Source organism: Thermobia domestica, chromosome 15 (assembly GCF_964235325.1).
Source record: "Thermobia domestica chromosome 15, izTheDome1.hap1.1, whole genome shotgun sequence".
Classification (NCBI taxonomy): Eukaryota; Metazoa; Arthropoda; class Insecta; order Zygentoma; family Lepismatidae; genus Thermobia; species Thermobia domestica.
Window position 1 is genome coordinate 34,808,712 of NC_137468.1, and position 25,930 is coordinate 34,834,641.

At 33.0% G+C, this 25,930-nt stretch overlaps 1 protein-coding gene across 13 annotated transcripts in view; it reads right to left on the reverse strand.

Moving 5' to 3' along the window:
• The window catches only part of mmd (disintegrin and metalloproteinase domain-containing protein mind-meld), a 750,004-nt gene that overhangs the window by 33,066 nt on the left and 691,008 nt on the right, over positions 1-25,930 (reverse strand). For 9 of the 13 annotated variants that reach the window (XM_081739572.1, XM_081739577.1, XM_081739571.1 and 6 more), the window contains one exon: positions 16,031-16,252. In XM_081739572.1, coding sequence (XP_081595698.1) covers positions 16,031-16,252 — 222 coding nt within the window. Of the gene's footprint in view, positions 1-2,088; positions 2,190-16,030; positions 16,253-25,930 lie in introns of all 13 variants that reach the window. The other 4 variants (XM_081739578.1, XM_081739580.1, XM_081739573.1 and 1 more) reach the window with 2 other exon arrangements.

The window sequence follows — 25,930 nt, forward strand, 5'->3', positions numbered from 1 at the left end:
TGATATGTCGCTGGCCTTTCCCATACGCACATAAGTCAGACTAATTGATCAAGCAAGACCCCTGTCACCGTTTGGCTAGCAGTTTTGCTTTGTTCCGTGCCTCTTACGTTGGCTCAACGACTCCGTCCATAAAAGTAGTGAGGGGGCCATAATGTTTTGGCTGGCCAGTGTATACTGAACACCTGGATATTAACATTATGGTGTCCATTACCTAGCATGATCCATTACATTTCAATACTGGGCAAACGTCCAGACTGGTGGGTATATCTTGTCAGTATTTGCTTCATGATCAAATTTTGTTCGGATCCGCGTCGTGTAAGTATTTATATGCTTTACAACATTTCTTTAATCGAGGTTTTAAGTGTTCGTTTATGGGGATGTTATCAAAACTATGTGGAATCTATAGCTTAGGAATTAATATCCATCGAACATGTAAAATCACGAAATATATAGAAATGTCTCAAGATTTGTATAAGTTCTTATTTGCGAACAAAATGATAACTAATAATAAACCTACAACATGCACTCCTGAATTTCGTTTAGATTTCCCTAAAATAGTTTTTCAAATATAAATTAAATTTTCTACAGGAGAACATTTCGTATGCTACTGTTGAGTTTGTTTTCCTAAATCTAAAATTAGTAAAATGATAGTATCATTTGAAAGATCTAATTTGATATTCCTAATAGCTTTAATGTTAATAGTAGTCGATAATAAATTTTTATCACCATAAAATGTACGAGAAGAAGTCAAACAGTAAAGGGACTTGCAAATTTTCGCACTAGTGTTTGGTAACACTGTTAGTATCCAGCGCTGAATTAGTGTCGTCTGGAACACTTCTATGCAGCGTGTCACTCTTATTCCCGCGTTAGTCTTTGGAGTGTAGCAGACTGTTAAACATGACAGCTCCATTGTCGATTTGCACCAAAGAGGAAATTATTCGTCGAATGCAAGCGCAGTATGGTGACAGCTGTTTATCTCGAAGCAAGATCTACGAATGGATAGAGCGTTTCAAACAGGAAACTTCTTTATGTGACGAGGAAAGATCGGGCAGGCCATCGACGTCAATGACTGAGGACAATTTGAAAATCTTTGAGGATATGGTGATGGAAAATAGATAAATCACAGTGGACGAAATCGCCAATATTTTACATATCAGTCATAGTTCAGCGTATTCATTGAAGGAAGCGTTCAGGGGAAGATTTGCAACCGATGCAGAAGTCATTGATACGGTGCAAAATTGGTTACAGGTGCAACCAAAAAACTTTTTTTTTCCGACTGAATCAAAAAGCTTGTGAAAGTTGGGAAAAGTGCGTTGAAGTGCACGGAGATTATGTAGAAAAATAATGTATCTTTCAGTTTTCTATCATTAGAATAAATGTACCTTTTCTCGAGTCTCTTTACTTTTTGATTTCTCCTCGTACATAGAGAGGTGACAAATAACTTAGACTACGTTTTAAGAAAAAAATGTTAATTTTCGCCTGCTAAACGTGTTATTGAATGCAAAAGAATTAGTGACTCATTTAAATATATATCATAAATAAAAAAGAAATATTTATTTTATTTTACTCATGTTAAACGAAATATGACTAAGGATTATTAACGCAAGAAATTTTTAAAAACAATGAATATGTGTGGAGCTAGTCTTTTACATAGAAGAACCTTGAAATTTTGAAATTGAAAGTCCGTCTGAGAATAATGTAAAACTCTTAACTGTATAATTTCCAGAACACATGCTCAAAGATAACATTTATTGCATTTTTAAAAGAATATCAATCAAGAAACTTAAATAGAAAAAACGTTTTGATATGTTATGATGCTCCAACTATGCATACTAGATAAAAATAATTAATACACTTACATGCATTTAGAATTAAAGAAAGATAAAAAGCATACACAGCCCTTGTAAGCTATAACAATTTCAATACTTACCACTTGTATAAAAATTTATTATAATAGATTAGTTCGTTAATATTATTTTAAATATTGATCCTATGTTATTGTGATTATTATTGTTATTATTAATGGTATTTACATGCTAGGTTTGTTTTGTTTTCTTTTAAAAATGTAGAGATTGAAACAGAAATTACATTTACGACCTCAGTAGTATTCATATTCTGGCGAATCCCATCTCCATCGCTCTGTATTTCTTAACCAATAATATTCTGGATTCGTTATGAAGAATATATCTCTGCAATACGAAATTTATTGAACTTATATAATTGAACGTTAGCTCAGAAAGTGAAATTTGTAAATACTACAGAAGAAGTGCTTTTGTTAAAGGAATATGTATTTAGATTTATCTAATTTTTTTATTATTATCGTTATTATAGAACTTGAAAAGCGACATCTAGTAACCAAAGAAAATAGTAAAGAAACAGAAAGTGTATAATACTAATAATTACATTTATACATGCAAATTTGACATATCTTAGCACATCAATTAGAAACTGAAGCTTGTATATTTTATACATTAAAAGAAAATAACAAAGTTGTGACCTACAAACTTAATGGAGATACAGAATTACAACAACTACACATCAATAGAATAAAAGAACTTAAGAAATAGAACATATACGTGTATATCTACATACAAAGAAAATTCCTATAACTACAATATAAAGAAAATAAAACATACATGTTACGTTACATGTTATAATAACTGAATAAAGCGTGTTATCATGATTCATAGTAACATTTTTAAGCGGAAATTATTACCTGATATTTTAAAATTATTTAAATAATTGGCAATTCTATGCGATTAAAATAATAAATGTTGTGTGTTATTAGGAAAAAGAATAAATTCATATGAGAACGGACAATTTTAATTACAGATAAAGTGGACTTCGCAACTATTCGAAAGAGAAGGGAATTTTTATATTTGAATGTTAATAATGGAACGAACTAAATTGGATACTTTATTGCTGCATTACATAAGAATATATGGCCAGCCAGATGGCTTGCATTCAACTTAATGATTCTTGAACAATATATTGGCTTCAAACGGGATTAATAACTTACTAAGAAATGAATAAAGGATAAGTTTTATATTATTCTCACTAGCAACAAGTCAACTATCTAAAGAAAATATTTTTTAGTGTGAAGAAAAACACATCTATTATAATTGGCTTAGCCACCTTAAGAAATATGGCTAAATGTAGAAGTGCAATGTACATTCCATAGTTTTAATTATATACGCTACCTTTCCGACGGTAAGAAGTGGGAATGAAATATTAGTTCTGTATCAGATAATGTGGAACGGATAAAAGAGTTATAATTATTTGAACCTGAGAAAAGGTATATAGAACGAAGTAGATTGAGAAAGTTAATTAGCTTTATATGCATAAAGAATTGATTCATTTGAGAACAAAAATGACTACTGTAACTTATTTTGTCAGCGAAACAAGAGAATGAGAGGAAAGTAATTTTAGGTTAAATTGAAATTCGTATGTTGAGTCGAATATTCGTATGTTGTACATGGGAACATAAACCTTAATGGCAATAGGCTCAGATGCTTTTGCTTGACTTTTAGAGGTGTTAAAGGAATGAACCTCTAACTTTATTTAATCTAGTTCTATTTACAAATTATATCTGCTTCAACAAACTGCTGCAACACAAAGAAACTAAATTAATTTTGAAGTGTTCACGACTAATTTTGAATAACGCTAAATTACTCAAGATATTGAGGAGTTTGTTTAGAATAATAAATAGATTAATCTGTTTTTGTGTGCGGAAATGGGACAGAGAACCTTGTCACTGACGTCTTCATTAATCCTCGAATAAATTAGTCTATTTTTTTAAATTACAATAACGAAAATTAGAGACAAAATTTGTTGCTGGTAGAAATATTTTTAAAAATCAAAATTAAAATATATTATTTAAAAGGCTACATTACATTTATTTATTTTAAATTATTGCGCACTTTCAAAACATGAATGCCACATTCAAATTGATAGATTTATTACGAGCACGAAAAAGAAAAGTTTTGTAATTGCTATAGTTTACATTTTCAAAGATATTATTGTCATGGATGTAAAACATTAAATCTTAACTTTATTATTAAATTTTGGAGATAGATTTTCAATGACAATCTTTTTATGTTTAAAAACTATTTATATTTGAAGCTATAATTCTGTATTTTCTATTAACGAATTAAATATTAAATTAAGATAAATTTATCTGAAAACTAATATTTTTTCTTTATATTTAATTCGCAAGAGTTTTACATACGACGAACTGAAGGGAGGTTTTTAATTATGTGTTGTTGTATGTTTTATAAATATAAAAATGTATGTATAAATTTATCATATTTATACTGTATATGACAAAATGTCAGAGGTCCGAGATTTTTCATCTTTGTTATTTCTGTTATATATATGTATATATATATACTTCTTAGTAGCTATCTTTTATTTGAGATGAAAAGTTGGATTTTCTCTTTAAAATTTATGTAACTTTTTTGTTTTGAATTCATCGTGATTAAACTTTTTTTTTGCAATGCTATTTATTATTATACATCATTTTGTTAGTTTGTACACCTTGTCTCAAAAAGGTTGAGCGCATTCTTTATTGGTGTTTTGAGGCAAAAATTTTCTAAGTCCAGCTTCGGGTATCTTCGGGAAAAAGTAAGCCAGGTTCGAACCTCCAAGCCAGCCTTTGCAATCGGGAAAAAGTTTGCAGATGTGTTTTTCTTCTTTTAAATATAATAAGACTTGTTACCAAGTGTTTAAAAAAGCAACATTGATTGAAATACTTAATGATACAATATTTCGAAACCTTTGCACAAATGTGAGCACATGCTTGTTTGTCATTTAGCTTTCTATACGTAATGGAACATTTAAATACGTTAAAGAATCTTTCCATATGTAAAAGAATGCTCAAAGTTAAGAAATAGAACATAATTATCGCCTGAGTACTAAAAGAAAAGTCAAAGTAGAACAGAAACAGCGTTTGTAATGGATATGAATGTCTAATTATCTTGAGATCCGTTATACATCGCTAGAAGCTTAGTTGTAGAAGTCCTTGTGTTAGCTCATTGGTAAGCTATCGGATTTCAAATCATAAGGTTTTGAGTTCGAATCCCATCTGGGTCAATAGTTTTATTAAAATTATATTTTCCGCAATGCATGAAAAATTATATAAAATAATTACATTAAAATACATAAGTTGTTTATATATAACATAATAATTGCAGAACATAGTAATTATTATGTTTAAAATATAACATCTGAGATAATTTTCACAGTAGATCGGTATTATATATGAGGATGTAAATACAAATTAAGAAACTCGTTCAATAGCAATAAATAAATCATGTAGTGTATTTATTTGCAGCTATTTGTCATATAGAGAGTAATTCTCAACATTCATAATATAGAATGTCATTTATGTTCTTGAAAAGTTATTCGATGCATAAACAGAGGGTATAAACAGAGAATCCAAAGTCGGAACGCTCGCAAAAAAATTCATGAACCCCAAAGGTCACGTGAGCAGACTGGAATTGTCCTTATGAAGCATGCCACAGCAGAAAGTCTTTACATGGATTTTCAATTCAATTCCTGATATATGCTTTTGCAATGTGGAAGTGGTGATGCCTTGAGTCGCCCTCTCTCGCTCGCTCGCTCGCTCACTCTCTCTCTATTTATACAGAATATAAAAGTGGATTTATGTGTGTGTTTCAACATAATTCTGATATATCTAGAGCAATTTTAACTATATTTCTTACAGTCTGGAAAAAGAGTACTGTCGGGATACATATCAAAAATGCTAGAAACGGGTCGATATTATTATTGAATCCATAGTTTCGTGGTCGCTTAGGTGAATAGCTCTACTTTCAATTGAAGTCCAATTAAGCTCCCATTAGCACCCAGGGTGGTTACGTAGCGACATAAAGATATCGAAATCAACCGATATTAGAATCGAATCGTAAGTTTTCAGCGCCGCTAACAGTGCAGCATTTCCCATTAGTCCACATTAGTCCCATTGCCTAGAGGGCAACATATTTGCAGAGTGCAAATTTTAAAACTTGAATAATATTTTAATTTTTTCCGTATGAAAAAGTTAAAAATCATGAGCAAATATACTATTTCACGAACAATCCTCTTTTACTATTCTAATATGTTTAATAATAGCGTAAGAAATGTAATAGTAATTCAGAACATGTTTCACAGTTGTTATTTTTTCTTACATAGTTGTAGCTGTAGCATGTAGTGAGTGGAATTTAACTGTAATAAATTCACTAATTAACCATATTCGAATTAAGTTTTATTTTTAAGTTCGGAATGAAGGGGCGGAGAAATATGGAGTTATTGGGGGCACCGAGCTTTTCTACATTTTACTTTCAAGATCTCCATTTTTCTTTTGTCATTTGTTCCTAATAAAAAAAGTTCAGTCACTTTTGGATTGTCATAGGATAGTAGGAGTTGGATTTTGGGATGCAGCCTGTGAGATTTTAGAGGAGCTAACTGCTTGAAAAAATATTTTTGAATCATCTGTAACATATGAAATAAGGATATGTATCATAAAAAATTGAAAGTAACTATGTCTGCGTAATCATCACGGTCAAATTGCAAAGTCAAATGAATTGACGTTTGGTATATAATCAGGCTCCAATCCCAACTGGGAAGTTATCATACGCGTGTCACTTTCATTATAATACATATCCTTAGGGGGAGTAGAAGTCCGAATTTTTGCGAAAAATTTAGTATCTCATAAGCCGTTCAACTGAGAGCTGAAATTCAGCATATAACTCTTTATTAAAAATAAAGAGAATATGCCTTGCATTTTTTAAAATTGTCTTTTATGAGCGGGGGACGGGGGTGCACTTTCTATATATTGGAAATTGGTAGTGGGTTGATTTGTAAAAATAATCGAAAACGATTGATATTAGTTGAGAAAAAAATTGAGTAATGCAAACTAAAGTTCTTTTTGAATTTTATACCCACTGCTTTCTATTTATAATTGCTGAAGCTGGTGTTTAATATATGGAGCGTTCCGAGCATAAGGCAATCAAGCCATAAAGTTAGAGAAAAATGGCCATAAAATTTGTATTCTAAACTTAATTACATGGGCATTTTCAATTAGTACGGCATACTTAATTATATAGAAAATTAGTTTCTCTCTTCTTCTTCTTCTTCTTCTTTTTTTTTTACGTTGGTCTACTTTTCCTTGATTCGAAACTTTTAAATTTCACCCTATTTTCTACTGAAATGTGTCTGTAAGGCAACAAAGAAATAATTACATATGATAAATTTAAATTAATTTTAATTCGGAAGATGAGAAACACTTTGCCATTATATATCGTAAAGGTCAGACCCACCAGTATTGTAACAAAGAGGTGCTTGAGCCAATGACGGTAGAAATTCAAACTCCGATAAGTGATAATTTCACAGTCTTGTTTTATTACAAGTGTAATCTCTTTAGTCAATGGAGAGGAGGACGTGGGTCATCGGTCAGAGTTGATATCGATGGGTTTTGGTGGGTCGGAGTTGGTCGCAATGGTTCAGAGTGGTTCATAGTTGGTGGTGGGTCAGAGTGGATCACGATTGTTGATGGGTCAGAGTGGGCCAATGGGTCATTTGGGTGGTGGGTCATAGTGGGTCGTGGATCAAATTTTCATTGACCCACACCATCTCTGGTTAAAATTGTACTAAAGATAAGAGGCACCGAAGATTCATGTCGGCTATTATGCTCAAATTTTGCGCATGGATAGTACTCCACCAGAAAGCAATAAATCTGAAACGGTTCACGGTATGACCTCCTAGAACTCGAGGTGTAGGGGTTTGTCTGATTGGCTAAATTAAGACGTCAATGATTTATCCTTCAACAACCAAGCTTTTTATGATCGTTTCCGTGGGGAAGTCAGAAGAACACGTGCCTAGTAATCGTAATATTGATAGTTCGCGTCCACCCCGGGGTATTTGTTTTGTGTTTTCTTGTTTCACCTAAATATAAACAAATCACACATATAGGCATTTTAACATATTTTGGGAGAGTAATTTTGTGGTTCGTTGGCGTTTCATCGCGTCTCTGCCGCTGGTAGTAAAGTTTTCAAAATGGAACTTGGGCCATCACGGATCGTCGCTGCGGGGCCACCAATTTCTGGCGAGAGGTTAATAGTTGACCATCTGTAGTCCACCGACGCTTACAGCTTAGGGTAATGAACGATGTCCTTGCCTTGTAGACTTCATGACTACCGACGTCGGCAGTCAACTAGCTTTTAGTATTCCTTTACTAACCATCTATCGTTCATGTTTGTACACGGTGTTGTAATAATAATAATAATAATAATAATAATAATAATAATAATAATAATAATAATAATAATTATTATTATTATTATTATTATTATTATTATTATTATTATTATTATTATTATTATTATTATTATTATTATTATTATTATTATTTGTAGTAACAGTAGTATAATTGATGATAGAATAATTATTGTCTATGTATTGTCTAGGTAGGACTACACACAGGATTTGGCTCGTTTTGGTTCGACTTGACTCTAATCCGAGTCGAGTTGGAAGATATTTTTCGCGCCAAGTCCAAGAGTAGACCTCAAAGATGTCTGTTTCGAGTCGAGTCGAGTTTCAAAGAAAAGTCGTTCGTGCCCATCCCTACTAATGAGAGCTTAATCGGAGTTAAGCGAAATTGAAAGTCTCACTATTTATCTAAGCGACCCCGAAAACTATGAATCTAATATCGATCATTTTCTAGCAATCTTTTATATGTATCCCCCTCCCATTCACCATAGGTAACCCGACAGCACTCTTTTTGAAACTATAAGAAATGTGGTTAAAATTACTCTAGGCCAGTGGTTCTCAATCTAATTCCTATCACGATCCCCTTTTATCACACGCTCTTGCCAGCGACCCTTTTATAATTTGTTTTATAATAAGCTTGTGTTGGATTTTTAACATACCTATTTCTATAATAGTAGAATCCATTTTTTTTTTTTTTTGTTTATAGTGAACAGTGCCATGGAAAATCATTGCTCGGGGCGAGAGTATAGTACGATGTCACCGTATATATGAGTGACGTCGACAGACTAGCTACGAAGCGCCACCATGGTTGGCACGAAGCTCAATAACATTTTCAAAATAAACCCTACCTTTCCTTAATTTTGAGCACATTTTATTACGTTTTTCCTTCTATTTTACACATGTGCACATGCACTTTCCTAACTTGAGTAACACACTTCCTCCGAAATGTGTGGCCCCTCTTTTCGGCGCCCGGCACTGACAGTGGATTCAGTAACTGTAATATCTATATTCCCAACGACGAAGGTGCTGGTTCAAGGTGGATGTTAAACTCCTTCATTGAAGAGGCCATTAACGTATCCGATCTAAGCCCACAACTTCTTGACCAAATAATAGAATGATCATGCGACAAGTCTTTGCAACGTTTTTCTGTAACGAAGACTTGGACAAGTTCTGCCTGATGAGGAGAGAAGAATATCCTGGTCTGGGGATTGCTGCTTTAAAAGTAATAATTCCATTTGCTATATCGTACTTGTGCGAAAGTGTTTTTTTTTATGGTAAACATTAAAACAAAGATAAGAAATCGCTTATCAGTTGAAAATGGCTTGATAATATTCGTCATGAAGATTAAACCGGGCATTGCTGCACTAGTGAAATTACACCATGCTTAGGTATCTCATTAGGTTTTAATTTTAATTGTATTTCAATGTGCAGGTTTTGTTTCATGTGTATTTTTCTAGTATTTCTATATACAGTTCTCATTAGTTTTATATCATACCTCTTTGATTTAAATTCATTTTTAAACAACTCTACTAACTAACTAACTCTATGGCCTATGGAACCCGGAGGTTCAATCCGCGTTCACAAAAGCTCTACACTGACTTCTATCCTTAGCCAATTGGATCCAGTTTCTACTTTGTATTCTTATCTCAGCGAGATCCATCTTAATATTGTCTTCCCATCTGCCCCTAGGTCTTCCTAATGGTCGTTTTCCGTTTGGTCTTCCAGTCAAGACTTTCAAAGCGTTTCTACTTTCTTCCATTCTAGCTACCTGACCTGCCCACCTAAGCCTCCTAGACTTGACGACCCTAACAATGTTGGGTAACCGTATAAATTATGTAGTTCCTCGTTATGAAGTTTCCGCCATTCCCCATTCCCGTTCCTCTTGGGTCCGAATATTCGTCTAAGGATCTTGTTCTCAAATACTTTCAGTCTATGTTCTTCCCTCAGAGTAAGCGACCATGTTTCGTAACCATACAGAACAACAGGCATGATTATCGTTTTGTATATTTTAAGCTTCAAATTTCTCGACAGAATTCGCGACGACAAGAGACTTTGAACCGAATAGTAACACGAATTCTACACCCTTTGAAAATGTTCAGTAGACTTATTTTTTATTGTTCTTTACAGTGTGTATAAAAAATAAAAGTATGCCTATCAGAACAAAATTAAAAATAATATTTAAAAATAATTTCTGGTATTAGATTCTAACTATATTTATCTCTTCCGCCTATCTTCGCGATCCCCTAGGGGCCGCGACTCCCAGGTTGAGAAACCCTGTTCTAGCATACATGAGTTATGATGGAACATACATACATACACTTTTATATGTATAAATGCAGATAAGAGAGATTTGAGAGAGAGCGATTAAGGAATTACCGAATTACCGCTCTCAATCTCTTCAGTTTACTTTTGCGATTCGTGAATTTCTTCCGTGACAGTTTGGGGCTAGCTAGTTTTTTGTCTTGAACCACGATCCGATTTTCGATATGCTCTATCTAAATGCTGTAATGCGAATATTGAGAAGTTATCTGCGATGAAAGTAGCTGCAAATAAATATATTACATAACTTATTTATTGCTATTACACGATTTTTTAAATTTGTATTCAATATTCACACATAACACACCGACGTTCTGTGAATACCTCAGATGTTATATTTTAAAGATAAGAATTACTTATGTCGTGAAATGATATGAATATATATATTCACCTGATATATACAACTGATGATATGAATATATATATTCAACTCATATATACAACTGATGATATGAAAATATATATACAACTGATGAATTGTAATGTAACTATTTTACATAATTTTCATGCATTAAGGAAAGTAGAATATCATAAAGGAATCTCACCTGAACGGGTATCGAACTCACGATTTAAACGCTCGGTGGTGTACCACTGAGCTAACATGACCGCTTTTCGGAAGCTGCTTCTGAAATATAACTGAGCTCATACGTAAATGCTCTTTTCCGTATGGAAATCACAATGACGAAACGAGAGTGTGAATACATGGTCTCGAAATATTGTATCATTAAGTATTTCAATCAATGTTACTTTTTTCTACACTTAATACCATTTCAACATGTCTTATTATATTTAACAGAAGGAAAAACATATCTGTACATCTTTTCCCGATTACTAAGGTTGGCTTTGGAGGTTCGAACCAGCAGCTTTAGTTTACTGTTTTCCGAAGACACCCAAAGTTGGACTTCGAAAGTGTTCGTCTCAAAACAGCTATAATCATATCGCTCAATCTGTTTGGTATATGGTATATGTTTTTATACGTGTTAAGTCAGTATAACAATTCATTCTTTAAACAGCTTTTCGTATGTATTAATATTCCTTTATAAAAACTGTTTTTATTATTACTATTACGGCGCACCATTTTCAGATTTCTTTCGCGAGTCGTTGACCAAGTCGTTCGCCACCAGCGTTGCCAAACTCACAGCTCGGAATTATTCCAAAACCTGATCGAACTTATGCTAGATTCGGTCAAATTATGCTAGATCCTCATAATTACTAATTCAGGAGTTTAAAAAAAAACAAAGTTGAGATACAATAACGTAACTTAAAATACACAGAGAGCAAGAATGCATGGATAGAACTCAATACTTCACGCACCAAAATTTTAACTCAACTAAATTACTGCAGTCGTTGCCAAACTCAATGGCGTATATATCGTATAAATGAATGCAAAGTTTTTGTTTACATATTTTGAAAGAAAATTACTTCGCAGCATAAGCGGAGTTGGGAATCGTCTGCTGGGGGAGGGGGAAGATTTTTGGTCGGTCTCGGAGCTGTCATTTCAGGAATAAATATGATCATGAAGTCAGAAGTAAAGATGGTGAAGTTGTCAAAAAGTTGGGGGGAGAATGGCCCCCATAGCTCCGCCCATGCCTCGGAGTTAAAGGATTAGAAAACCCTGGGTGGAGCCACAAAAAAAAAAAGCCCAAAGCCGTTCCGAACTTACTTAGGAAAATAAGACTGCCTGTATGGTTTACCGAGTGTATGAATCAATGGAAGAGGATACATTTCTGCCGTTCTTTTTCTTCCCACGACCAACTTCTCCAGGTTTTACGGCTTTTTGATAACTTGCTGAAATTGTGCTAGATTTGGGCAGGATGCTAAAAGCAAGATGCTAGGTGCTAGAGACATGCAAATTATGCTAGATCTAGCATCATTATGCTAGATCTGGCAACGCTGTTCCCCACAATAGGCGTGTCGTGCAAGTAACCAATCACACGTCAGGTACTAGCTTTTACCTATTGCTTTCTTCTCACAGCTCAGAACATTGGTAACTATGGATAGACGTACAGCAGTAATTACTTTATGGGAATTGGAAGGTTATTCTGCAACTGCAGCTAGCAGGCGAGTAGGTGTCCCGGCCTCTACAGGAAGGCAATGGATTCGGAAATATGGTGCTACAGGTCAGACTGGTAATTTACGATCTCCTGGTCGTCCGCATGTGTCAACCGAAGCCCAAGATGCGAGATTAGTAAACGAAGCCCGGTTAGACCCACTAAGGACGTCTAGACAGATAAGGGAAGCTTCTCTCTTTCCTGGTAGTAAGCATACAGCTCTGCGAAGGCTTCGTCATGCTGGGTTACGTGGCCGTGTTGCTGCCGTGAAGGAAAAACTCTCAGACGACCACAAAATTTACCGTCTCGCGTTTGCACAGGCGAATGTGGGTCTCAATTGGGAAAACGTAGTTTTCTCAGATGAATCCATATTCACAACATCAAAGGAGGGACGCCGTTTTGTGTATCGTCCGAGAGGCACCCGATATGACCATGGATATGTGGCTGCTTGCAATCGCAGTGGCCATGTATCTATTTTATGTTGGGGTTGGATTTCCAGTCGCGGAGCAGGACAGCTTCATAGAATTGAAGGACATCTGGACAATGCTCAGTACTTAGACATTATCAGTAATATCATGGTGCCATCTGTACGAGTATTTCAGCCTGATGGTGTAATTCAGTTCCAGCAATACCAGTCGCCAATACATAATTCCCGTGTGGTTCAGGAATGGTTCGCAGGGCACCCTGAGATTGATTTAATCGACTGGCCGCCTCGTGGAGCAGACCTCAATCTCATGGAAAATATGTGGGCAGAAGTGAAGCGTACTCTAAGGGAAAGTTGGCCTGAGGCAGATCCACCAAGAACTCAGGATGACCTGTGGCATCTTGCTTCCGAATCATGGCTGGAGGTAGGGGAAGGAGATAGATTTGTCACCCATGTAATAGATTCCATGCCCAGAAGAATGGAGCGTGTAATAAATTCATAAGGGTCTTGGACACAATATTAATGTCCCCGCCTTAACTCCCGAAAACAGCCCTTTTCAGGGCTACCTAAACGCTTCTGAAAATATTTCTAGAAGTAAACCACTCCTTGTATCCGATTTCTGTGCAATCCTACTAACAAAAGAATGATAATTAGCTGTAGGCTTTGAACTCAAGACCTCTTCAGTGGCAAGTCCGTACTCTACCAGTGAGCTAACATGAACACGCAAACCTAACCTGAAGAAACACGACTTTCAATTTCTGGTATTCGATGACAATGATGCTCATATACTTTGTAAATGTTGTATTCAACTTGGGATATTCCGCAACACACACACACACATAAACAAAGCGAAAGAGAGAGAGAGAGAGAGAGAGATGAATACACAAAAGCATATTCAACGTATTCGAATGAGACTCTAAGTAACGACATTCCGTTCAAAAGAGAATTTGTGTTTCTTCCCGTGACGTTAGGGGGATCGGGAAAAGTTATGTGTCTTGAAGCAGGATACGACTTTGGATACTCTGTTTATACACTTTCTATATCCGTAGGAATATGCTGTATTTCACGAATATAAATAACATACTGTAATGAGAATATTGAGAAGTTAAATCTGTATGACAAATAGCTGCAAATAAATACACTACATAACTTATTTATTGCTATTAAACGATTTTCCTAATTTGTATTTAACATTCTCATATATAATAACGACCTACTGTGAAAATTATCTCAGATGTTATATTTTAAACATAATAATTACTATGTTCTGCAATTATTATGTTATATATAAACAACTTATGTATTTTAATGTAATTATTTTATATATTTTTTCATGCATTGCGGAAAATATAATTTTAATAAAACTGTTGACCCAGATGGGATTCGAACTCACAACCTTATGATTTGAAATCCGACAGCTTACCAATGAGCTAACACAAGGACTTCTAGAACTAAGCTTCTAGCGATGTATAACGGATCTCAAGATAATTATGACATTCATATCCATTACAAACGCTGTTTCTGTTCTACTTTGACTTTTCTTTTAGTACTCAGGCGATAATTATGTTCTATTTCTTAACTTTGAGCATTCTTTTACATATGGAAAGATTCTTTAACGTATTTAAATGTTCCATTACGTATAGAAAGCTAAATGACAAACAAGCATGTGCTCACATTTGTGCAAAGGTTTCGAAATATTGTATCATTAAGTATTTCAATCAATGTTGCTTTTTTAAACACTTGGTAACAAGTCTTATTATATTTAAAAGAAGAAAAACACATCTGCAAACTTTTTCCCGATTGCAAAGGCTGGCTTGGAGGTTCGAACCTGGCTTACTTTTTCCCGAAGATACCCGAAGCTGGACTTAGAAAATTTTTGCCTCAAAACACCAATAAAGAATGCGCTCAACCTTTTTGAGACAAGGTGTACATATAACTCTTCATTATAAGTATTAAGAAATATCTATACTTTGAATCCTAGACTGGGATTTGAAACAAGAAAATAATTAAGTTTTTATCTGATTTATTAATTAAACATGAGAATTCCATATTATTTACAACATTAGAAACAGTGTATTTTATCAACTCTTTTTGTATTGGTTAATGTATCTCAACTTTGCCATACTATGATGGAGCAATTTAACAACAATATGTATTCTCATAAGAAAATAAATATGTTATTTTTGATATTTTTAAATCTAAAGAAGTAACTTACATTTTGCGAAACTATTCTCTACTAGTCGTTAAAACCAGAAAAAGTTCTTAGAAACAGAGAAACTTTAATGTATATCTGAATATCGGTAATTTATTAGGTTTATTTCAATATATAAGCTGTTCATTATATTATGTTACTTCTGTTCTATTATCTCTACAAGTTCCAGATAGAAGGAACAGAATAATTCACATAAGAATTTAATACGTTAGAATCGTTAGGAATGAAAAGTGAAAAGGTAATTTTAGAAGAAAAAATAACCTACATAGTTAAAGATACCATATAGCAATTCTCTGATAACAGTGAAAAAACACCACTCATGATAATTTGCTGCGGAATTTAAAAGAGAATGTTTGGAATTTAGTTATTATACCGCTAGGTACAACATTTATTTTCTGTGTGCAAAAAAATCGTTCTCTACCTCTTCGAAAATATTTATTTGTGTGTGTGTGTTGAATGTTTGTATGTTAATTATTGAAATTTCGAACTTTTAGTTGTAAAACTACAAAACTTTTGATAAAAGGTTTGTGTGTTTCTTTTTATTGTTGGTAATATTTTTACACCAAAATTTGTAATACGTACCTTGAGACATCGACGGTAAGTTTTTTTCTCGTGAAAGCATGAAGGCAAAGTACACAGCCCAATTAAAGCAGACACGTAGAAACATCCAGAATTGTCGTGCTTTTTGTGTTTTCTTGTTTTGAATGATTTGATTTCAATGAAGAAAAAAAAAAAAAGTCTAATGTAAACCTTACATACCTCGTCTCTTCCGACTTTTTCGACACGCACCTTTCACTGTCGGGTGTTTCCCCAGCCTCCCCTCGATCGGGGTCTGCAGTTTCATAGATTTCTTCTTCCTGATATGCCGCAGACACTGTACCCTCAGCCCCTCTCAGTAACCTCTCTGCAGGGTCCTCTGAGGTGGTTGGATGGCGGTAGCGACCGTAAACAAACCGAGGCTCTTCTTCTCGACTACGGCAACTGCAAACAAAAACAAGTATTATTTTATATATATGCAAGTGTTGAGAAAGAATGTTATTCTACTTATATAATTGCAGAATCGTTTCTTTAGAACAGAGTAGTTTAAAGATTATTTCCTTTTTTTTTAGATTTTCGAGATAATTTTAAGATTTGATTTTATTGATTTATTTATTATTATCTTGATGTGCTTATTTATTTACTTTATTAAAATCTACAGTGACAGTTAAATTATTTATGAAATTAAAAAAGAACAAAATTAGGTAAATTATCTTTTTTTTTTATTATTTTCTACAATTTATTCAAATATGGCTGCAAGGAAAAATAAATTAACTATTCACCTCTCGAACTTATTTGATTCATTATCGACCACCTTAAATAAAACCAGGACAGTAACTTTTTTCTATTATCACGCATTTCACGAAGTTGGTGGCAGTTAAACGAAAAATGAGTCCGAATGATTGACTTAAGCCCTAAATCGGTAATAGAGTCAATCTTCATGTCTTTTTTTTTAATACATTTTTATGGTTTCGACCAACTTAAAATATATGATTCGTCCAGTTTTAAAACGGTTCTTGTCCATTTACAGCAAATCCCAGAAAACTTAAAAGAATGTAGGATGTGCATGTTTTGTAGAACTGGAAATACTTCAGTGTGTTCATGTGAAAAACTTAAACATACTCAAATATTTTCAGTTTTACAAAACGCATCGATCAGAGGTGAACACTCTACCACTGAGCCACCGCGACTTCAAAGATGAAACAAGTATTGCAATATACGATATCACGAGATTTAACAATACTATTTGTGGTATTTTGCTAAGAAGTTATCCCAAGGTTTGGGACGATAATATATTTGAAATGAAGCAATATTGGATTCAAGATTACTTAATTCTTCTTTTTCTTGTTTGTGAGTAGGATCATGAAGTAAATCTTGAGGCAATACTTCTGCGTGGAATGAGAGGGGAAAAAGGAGAGAGAGAAATTTAGTTGAAGTTGAAAATTCTCATATGCTTGACTAATCATTTAAAGATGTCGTTTGTGTAAAGCGTATTAGGTTTTAGGCGTCAAGCATTAGGCTGCTACTTTTTGGCATTATGACATCTTGGATTAATTAACCGAATTCTGTAGCATGCGAGTTCAACGAACAACATTTGCTCATTGCGGACACAACTATTATTCTAGGATTTACTTTATGATAGTACTTTTCGAATTTCCTGTACTTCGTTTTTCTGCATCCTGTATATGTGAATAATTAACAAATACAAATGATGAGCAAAATAAATTACTAATAATGAGAAAAGAAAACTGAGCAATAAGTGAATATATATGAAGCATTTTACGATATAGAAATGTTTTTCCACTCAGTAGAAATTAGCTATTTTATGGATAGATGTGAGATAGATGATTTAGAGACATTCCTAAAACACGTTATATATTTTAGAAGACACTGTTCTAATTACAAGCTAGAAAACTTAGATTACTATATTAGAACACATATAAATTTGTTCACCTTTCTGTCTTCACTAATTGCGCGAGATTTAGAATTTATATAAAATTCGTATTTCATAACAATATTTTGCTGATTGAATTATGGATTCAAGTGTGGCATTAACACTTTTATATATATGTGTTAATACGGTAATACAATTTAGCACCACAACATTTGATCTTTACTATATAATAATATTATTTTAATTTAAATATTATATTAATTTAAATATTTTTTAAATGTTAAAATTAAAACAACAATTTAAATACACTTATTTAATTCTTATTATAAAACAACCTTTAAAATAATAAATTACAAAATATTATATATTATATTTAACATAAAAGAGATAAGCAGAAATGAAGTATTGTAATACGTAATACTAAAAAGTAACAATTTTTAAGAAACATTTTGTGGAATTTAACAATTAAAAATAACATTCCCCATGCCACAAAGTGTTCGTGCTTACATTAAATTAATAATAATAATAATAATGATAATAATAAAAGATATGAAAGACAAAACTCAAATGGACCACATGCAACCACAGCTAGAAATCAACAGAAACACATTTTACCTCTGCTAATAGTCTCAATCAATACGCTACTTGGTGTTTTTCTTGTAAACTCACATGTAGTACTTTCGTCTCCTGAAAGCACAAAATTTACGAAGCTTGGAGAATTATGGACTATTAATTGGCTCGATTTTGTTTTCATTGGATTGTATACATGTAGCAAGTGGATTATTTTGTTGAACATATGCATTTTAGTGTCCTACCTTTCTCTCCGGTATATCTCCAATACTTACAGATTAAAAACATATACCGGTATACACAGATATTTTAAAGAAACTTACTTTGAAATATATCTTCCCGAATTAAGCACATATAAACTTCTAACTTATAGATATATAAAGAGATCAGAAGTGAAACAACGTACGATATATGAAGTTCTACATATAAAATAAATTTAACTGCCAATGTAACATATAGTAATATTATTAATATACAGGATGAACCTGAAAGTTGTACACAAACTCCGGGAGGTGATTCATGATATCAAAAGCAGACAAAAAAAATCCTCTTACATATTGTCGAATTTCGCCTCGTGTAAGAGTAACAGAGATGCCAACTTGGAATCGAAAATCGAATTATGACAATTGGGACGGAAGAGAAAGTTGTGCACATAAAATCAAAAGAAGACAAAAAGTCCCCTTGCACGTTGTTGAATGCCATGTCATGTACGCTCTCTTTTTATTTCGTTCTAAATTGTCACGATTCGATTTTCGGTTCCAAATTGACACCCCTGTCACTTTTACATGACGCGAAATTCGACAATATGTAAAAGGATTTTTTGTCTTCTTTCGATATCACGAATCACCTACCGGATTTTGTGCATATCTTTCCGGTTCACCCCGTATTTTATACTATTTAATAACAAACATTTTACACATTCTCTGTAGCATAATTCATAATTTTCAATGTTTGTGATAATATTGATATAAATTGTGCATTTGTTCTCTTAACTAATAAAAAAAATCGTTCCAATCTTTACTTAATTTTAATTTTGAATACGTATACAAAAGTTAGTTGAATGAAGTACCAACAGCAAACAACATTACTAATTAAATTCACTTTCATCAAAAACAATTCCAAATCAATTTTAAACAACAATATATACATTTTTCTTCAGAAGAATGTTATAAGATTCTACACAATTCATTCATTTTTACTTTTATATAAAGTTAATCCATATTGTATTTATATACTCATTAAAATATCCTGAAAAATTCATTTTCTAAATAAATCTAAATAATTTCGCATGAGAGTGCAAATAATGGTTTGTAAGTTTTAAGTCGTCTTTATTTCAAATGTAACGAAATTGACAATTTTTTTATGTGTTCATATATGTATGTGTGTGTATTTATATCATTCTTATTAACATGTCATTCACTTTCATTTACATATTATAATTGTGTATTTGATTCGAAAGTATAAATATTTGGAAGATGAAGGATATAGTATTGAAGTCTGCAACTCGACGCAATTTATATCTAGAAGCGAATATACGACTAGTACTTTGCATGACAAGATAACTCATTGCCTCATTGATACTTCATTATGGGACACACAGTCTACATGGTTTCAAATAAACTTTGAAGCCATTTATTTACATTCACTTGTTTATTTTTCGTAAGTTGAAAAGGTTAGAAACTATTAAACAATAAATGAACTTTTCTCGGTATCTGTACCGAGTTAACCCTTTGCGTACCAGTGACATCCATGTGGATGTCTTAGAAACGTATTCCTTACTAAGCGTCGTATTAATTCTGGAGATGATGAAATTTGTTAGTGGACGCAAGGCAAGACTTAGTTCTGCTATTTCTCCTTAGATGACAGCACCTTTGTCTCAGTAGATGGCAGGCCTAAGGAAGCATTCAATTACAACACACATGTGTTAGTTTTGATGATAAACAATTAGCAACTTCGAGATCTATTTCGAGATCCGAAAAGAAAAGGAAAAACTTTGTCTTTAATCTCCGGTCAGTGTTGCCAACCTGAAGCAGCATAAAATCCCTTCAGAACATCAAAATTTCCCTTTTTCAATCCAAATGTTCCACAATGCAACTAATTGTTTCTATCGATAATGTGAATGCTCTGCTCACGCGCGCACAATAACTATACCCTATATAACGGTTTCAACAGTCTTTTAACGGTACATGAAACCGGTATTACAGCACATACATAAGGAAATGACACCTGGAACGCAAGGGGTTAATAGTTTACAATAGATATCATCTTACGTTTAGGTTGATATATGTTGTACAGTAATGTATTCTATGAGAGGCACTCAGAAAAAGAAACGTTTCTACACATTTGCCATAAATATTCAAGCTCTCATCATGGCTAATACTAGTTTATCTATTCCAACATTATACTTTGTTGCTGGCAATATACGGTAGTCAAATCGTCTTTGAATTCAACAGCAAGGGAAAGTGCTGTCTGGGAAGAATAAATATTCGACTGCAGCACTCAGCATTCTACATCTAGATACTAAAGAAGAACTTGGACTTCAAAAATATTTTTACATTTTATTCAATTTAGTTCTTGACTTTTACCAAAAAAAAAAAAAATCAGCACTGAATTATAAGTTAGTGTGTATAGTGATCACCAATTTATTGCTGAATTTAGTTTTTTCTGAAGAAAGAAAAAAACAAGTTAAACAGAATGTAAAAAGTATCAAAAAATTGGTTACTGACCAATAAATCCTCCCGTGGGAAAACTAATTATTCTCTATACATATCAGAACAAGCTAGTCCCGTCTTTAGTGGTAAGTGGTAACAAGGATAAAAACGGATAAAAGAAATGTGGTATGAGAAGATTAGGTATATTATGCATTACACAAGATTAAGTATTATAAAATAAAATGACTGAATGATAAAACATGCAATACACAAGATATATACATTATGATGAATACAATCAATGGTTTATACTTAAACTTTTGTATCAGATAAAAGTATTCTATAATATTTGTATTACATTGAATGCTGCTACAACTATTTATGTTTCCTTACGAGGAAAACGTTATATATACTTTGAATTACGTTCGAACATAGTACTTCAAAATAAAATAAAGAAGATTCGTACATGTACAAAGTATGTATGAAAGTAGGTAAACAAGACATGTAACTTTAAAGAAGATAAATAATTATATTATATTAGAGAAACCTTTCTCTTTTTATCACAAATTATTGAAAACTGAAGTGGAAAATTCAGACTAATATTTACGTATTTTTAATTTTTATAAGCTGAGAATTAATTTTTACACACTATGACCAAAACCACAACACACACACACACACATATATTATATATATATATATATATATATATATATATATATATATATATATATATATATATATATATATATATATAAACGAACGAATAAACTTCAATGCTTCTATATGAACACTTTTTATCATGGTATACATATATATGCTACAATAGACAGCAACAAAGCTCAAAATTTCCTTATACAGGGTGTTGCAAAAATTCGTCACAATATTTTGGGAATAGATTCTTTATATTAAAATAAGAAAAAAAGTTCATATGGACCTGTGTTCAAAAGTGAATAGTTTCGGAGTTATAGGGTGCCGAAAACGTGAAACAAGTGAAATTTAAATGTTCATAGCTCCACTACTATGGAACCTATCGTAGTCGGGTCTCAAGACATCACTGAGGAACTGGTAGGTAAACTATCCAAATATCCATGTTTAAGAATGCTCCAGTATTTGCACACCAATTTTTAGAGAGATAGGTGGACAGGGATCAAGTACTCCCAAACAGCCTCTCTAAAAATGATTGTGAAAGTACCGGAGGTTCTGAAAGATACATATTTGGACAGTTCACATAGTAGTTCCTCAGTGATGTCTTGACCCAACTACGATACGTCCCATAGTAGTGAAGCTATAAACTTCCAAAGTTTACTTGATTCACGTTTTTGGCACCCTGTAACTCCGAAACTATTCATTTCTGAGCACTGGTCCATACGAACATTTTTCTTATTTTTATGTGAGAAATCTGTGGCACATTTTTGTAACACCTTGTATATTATAAAACCATATATGATAATAAACATTTTGTTTAAAGTAATAATTAACATTTAATAGTAAAATATTAGAAATGAACTATTCTTTTATTGTACAGATCCAAAATGAAAATTCGGAAATATATTATATAAGTATATAACTTTTTGAATTTCATTAACGCAAACAATCCTGAGTTATGTATAAAATATCACATCACTGAGTTATGTATGAAATAATTATAAGAAGAGATAAAAGGAAAAGACAATAATATACTTCGCTCAAAATAAAACTAAAGGAAAAAGAAACAAGTTACTACATTGAAAGCAAAGTCCAAGGAAATGAACAAAAGAATAATTATAGTTGCTAAGTCATGCATGAACCAAATTGGCGAAAAATTAAGATAATACTAAAGTAATTATACTTATAATAAGACGGAAAAAGTAGAAGCAATAATTTTAAGAATTAACATCGATGCCAAATGTTTTTTCATTATTAAAATCTTATGAAAACACATCAAAAGAACCAAAGAGATTGATTTCGTTTATCTGTTCACTCCTTATTATTGTTTTGATTCAGAGACTAATGTTTTTATATTGCTTTATCTTTTAAACTTAAAATCCTATTCTTAAGAGTTCTCGTGGAGAATTACACATGATCTACGTATTTTTTACACAACTATTTAACACATCCAAAAGAATGTAAAAATCCTCTAGGTATTATGTTAAAGCCATTACATGATCATTGTGTAACATTCCTACCTTTGAACGAAATACAAATGTTTTTTTTTTCCTACTTTGTAAGACGAAATAACTAATTATATATTCTAATACAATGACAAATTAAATTTTAAATCGTATAATAACAATATCACATTAGTATACTATATCAAAACTCCAGAAAATGTTACATCTTAAGGTTAATGCATCATGAATTAGAAATACAAATTGAGAGTTTTCATAATGAACATAATGTATGCTCATTGTAATGCTGGTGAAATTACAATGAATTCATACTTTCAATTAGCATACATAATTCATGCATTTAGGCATATAGAAGATTTTGAAACATAATATCCTTAATCTGTACTTTTACCCAGAGGGAGCTATCACCTTATTAAGACGCTCACTATAAAGAATTGCACAAATTAATAAGAATTCCTTTTATGTTGTGGTGGTATAAGAACTATGAGTGTCTTGATTGTTTTCTGAAATTAAGTACATTATATTTTAAAAATAGAATTTAAACAATATCTAGTAAAGCACTACGTTTTTACTAAAATAATTCATGTGTAATAGTTTCGCCGAATTGCTTTAGTGAAACGTTGCGTTTTGCTCAGAGACTGTTTCACTTCTACTTTAAGTTACTATAGCAAAGGTATTATGGAACAGTATATTTCAACGAACGTAAAATATTCGTTACTTAATTCTCTGTGTGTGTTTGTGTCTGTTATTCGCGAATTTTTCAATTTTGAGCCCTTCATTCAATAGAGTATCAAAAACTATCTCAAAGAAGTGATAGAATTTTTCGCATCACTCTTACCGTTCCCGAGATATTGACCAAGAAAGTTCCGATTTCGGGAGATTAAAGGAGCAATATCTCGGGAACCGTAAGTCATACAGAGATCACGTTGGTGTTGATCAATACCTAAGGGGATGGTAAACCTTTTGGTACCAAATAGTAACCGTGGCCACTGGCCAACAGGCCACCGTTCCCCAGATATTGGCCAAAAAAGTTCCGATTTCGGGAGATTTAAGGAGCCATATCTCGGGAACCGTAAGTCATAGAGAGATGATATTTTGCGAATTTTTCAATTTTCAGTCCTCCATTTTGAGCATGTGTCTTCATAAAACAACATATCGTAGAACGTTTTAACAGAACTCTTAAACAAAACACATGGAAAAAAATTAGTACTCAAGGAAATTAAAAATTTATACATATATATATAGAACAATTGGTATAAAGCCTCTAGAAGTTAATAAGAAATATTGATTCTTTTTAAGTTCGTTCTGGCAATGCTGTTGGAGCATTCGCAACTGGTTTTAAATGAATTATATAATATCTGACGTTGTCACATAGTTTCTATAACATTGGTATTTCAATTTTTTATAACATTAAGAACATCAAATAAAAATACAAAAAGTTATGAACAGAAACACATTGAATAAACTAAAAAAAGGCACAAACTACTTCTTACTACGAACTGCGGTGGCTGGGTGGAAGAGCGCTCATCATTGGTGTAAGAGGTTCCTGATTTGATCCCAAGTCGAGTGAGTTTGTGGTGAGCAGTATTGTGTCCGTGGATTTCCCTGGGATTCCCCGATTCCTCCCATATTTTCATTCTACCTATTTCTTCATATTGTTCACTTTCATAAATCACTCATCTTCTTTAGCGTTCAAGGCATAATTGTTGGATGTTAAATTAGAAACTTCATTTTATTTCATTTCAACTTACTAAATCAATGTCCTTAGCTTCTTAGCTTTCAGGATTGAACGTTTCGTCATCTGAATGAAGAAAAATGTGCAGAAAAGTAACAATTTCGGACAAGAAAAGTACGGTTAAGTGGTTAAGTGGCACAGTACCACATTGACTATTGTGCATATTTAATATGCCGAAAGCGATATAAGGTGCCGAAAGCATGGGAAAATGAACTTGAGAGGACTGTAATTCAAAAACAACGCAACGTAGAGAGTGCAGTTTAGAACATGACACTCGAAGTCATACCTACTCAATTGAAAAATGTATGCTTCAAACCACCGCAAGATGTGTGTGAGGGATTCCCCAAAGGAACGTAGGTATCTCCTATAATCTGGCAAGTAATCTCTACGTTCCTTTGGCGAATCCCTCACACACATCTTGCGGTGGTTTGAAACATGTATTTTCAATCGAGTCGGTATGACTTCGAGTGTCATGTTCTAAACCGCACTCTCTACGTTGCGTTGTTTTTGAATTACAGCCCTCTGAAGTTCATTTTTCCCACGCTTTCGGCATCTTATATCGCTTAAACTATCCATCAGTGACCAAAGTTCCAGGGGACTTTTTTGCTTGTTTCGGTGCCAGGAATCAACTCCCGATATTTGTTCAAAGAGTTTCTTACCACCCTGTATATATACTGTTCAAGGTTGGAGGGCAGAGTATTAATAAGATCAGGTATGCAGATGAGACGGTTACTATAGCTAGAACTAAAGAAAAACTATGATTGACAAAATAGCTGAAACTGAGAAACTCCCGTGAGAATATCCCGTGGAAATGCACCCTTACGGGTCAGAGTAGAATAAAGAGTTTAAAGAGGTAGATCACTTCAAATATCTGGGAAGTATTTTGACAAAAGACGCGTACTGCAACAAAGAGATCAGGTCGAGATTTGCCATAGCCAAAGAAGCATTCAACAAGAAAAGGTCACTCTTAACTAGCAGCCTTAATATGGGACTAAGGAAGAAGTTGGTCAAGTGCTATACATGGAGTATTGAGCTTTATGGTTCAGAGACTTGGACATTATGAAAGTTAGAGAAGAAATATTTAGAGAGCTTCGAAATGTGATGTTGGAGGAAGACGGAGAAGATAGAATAGACAGAGAGAGCAAGTTTTAAAACGAATAG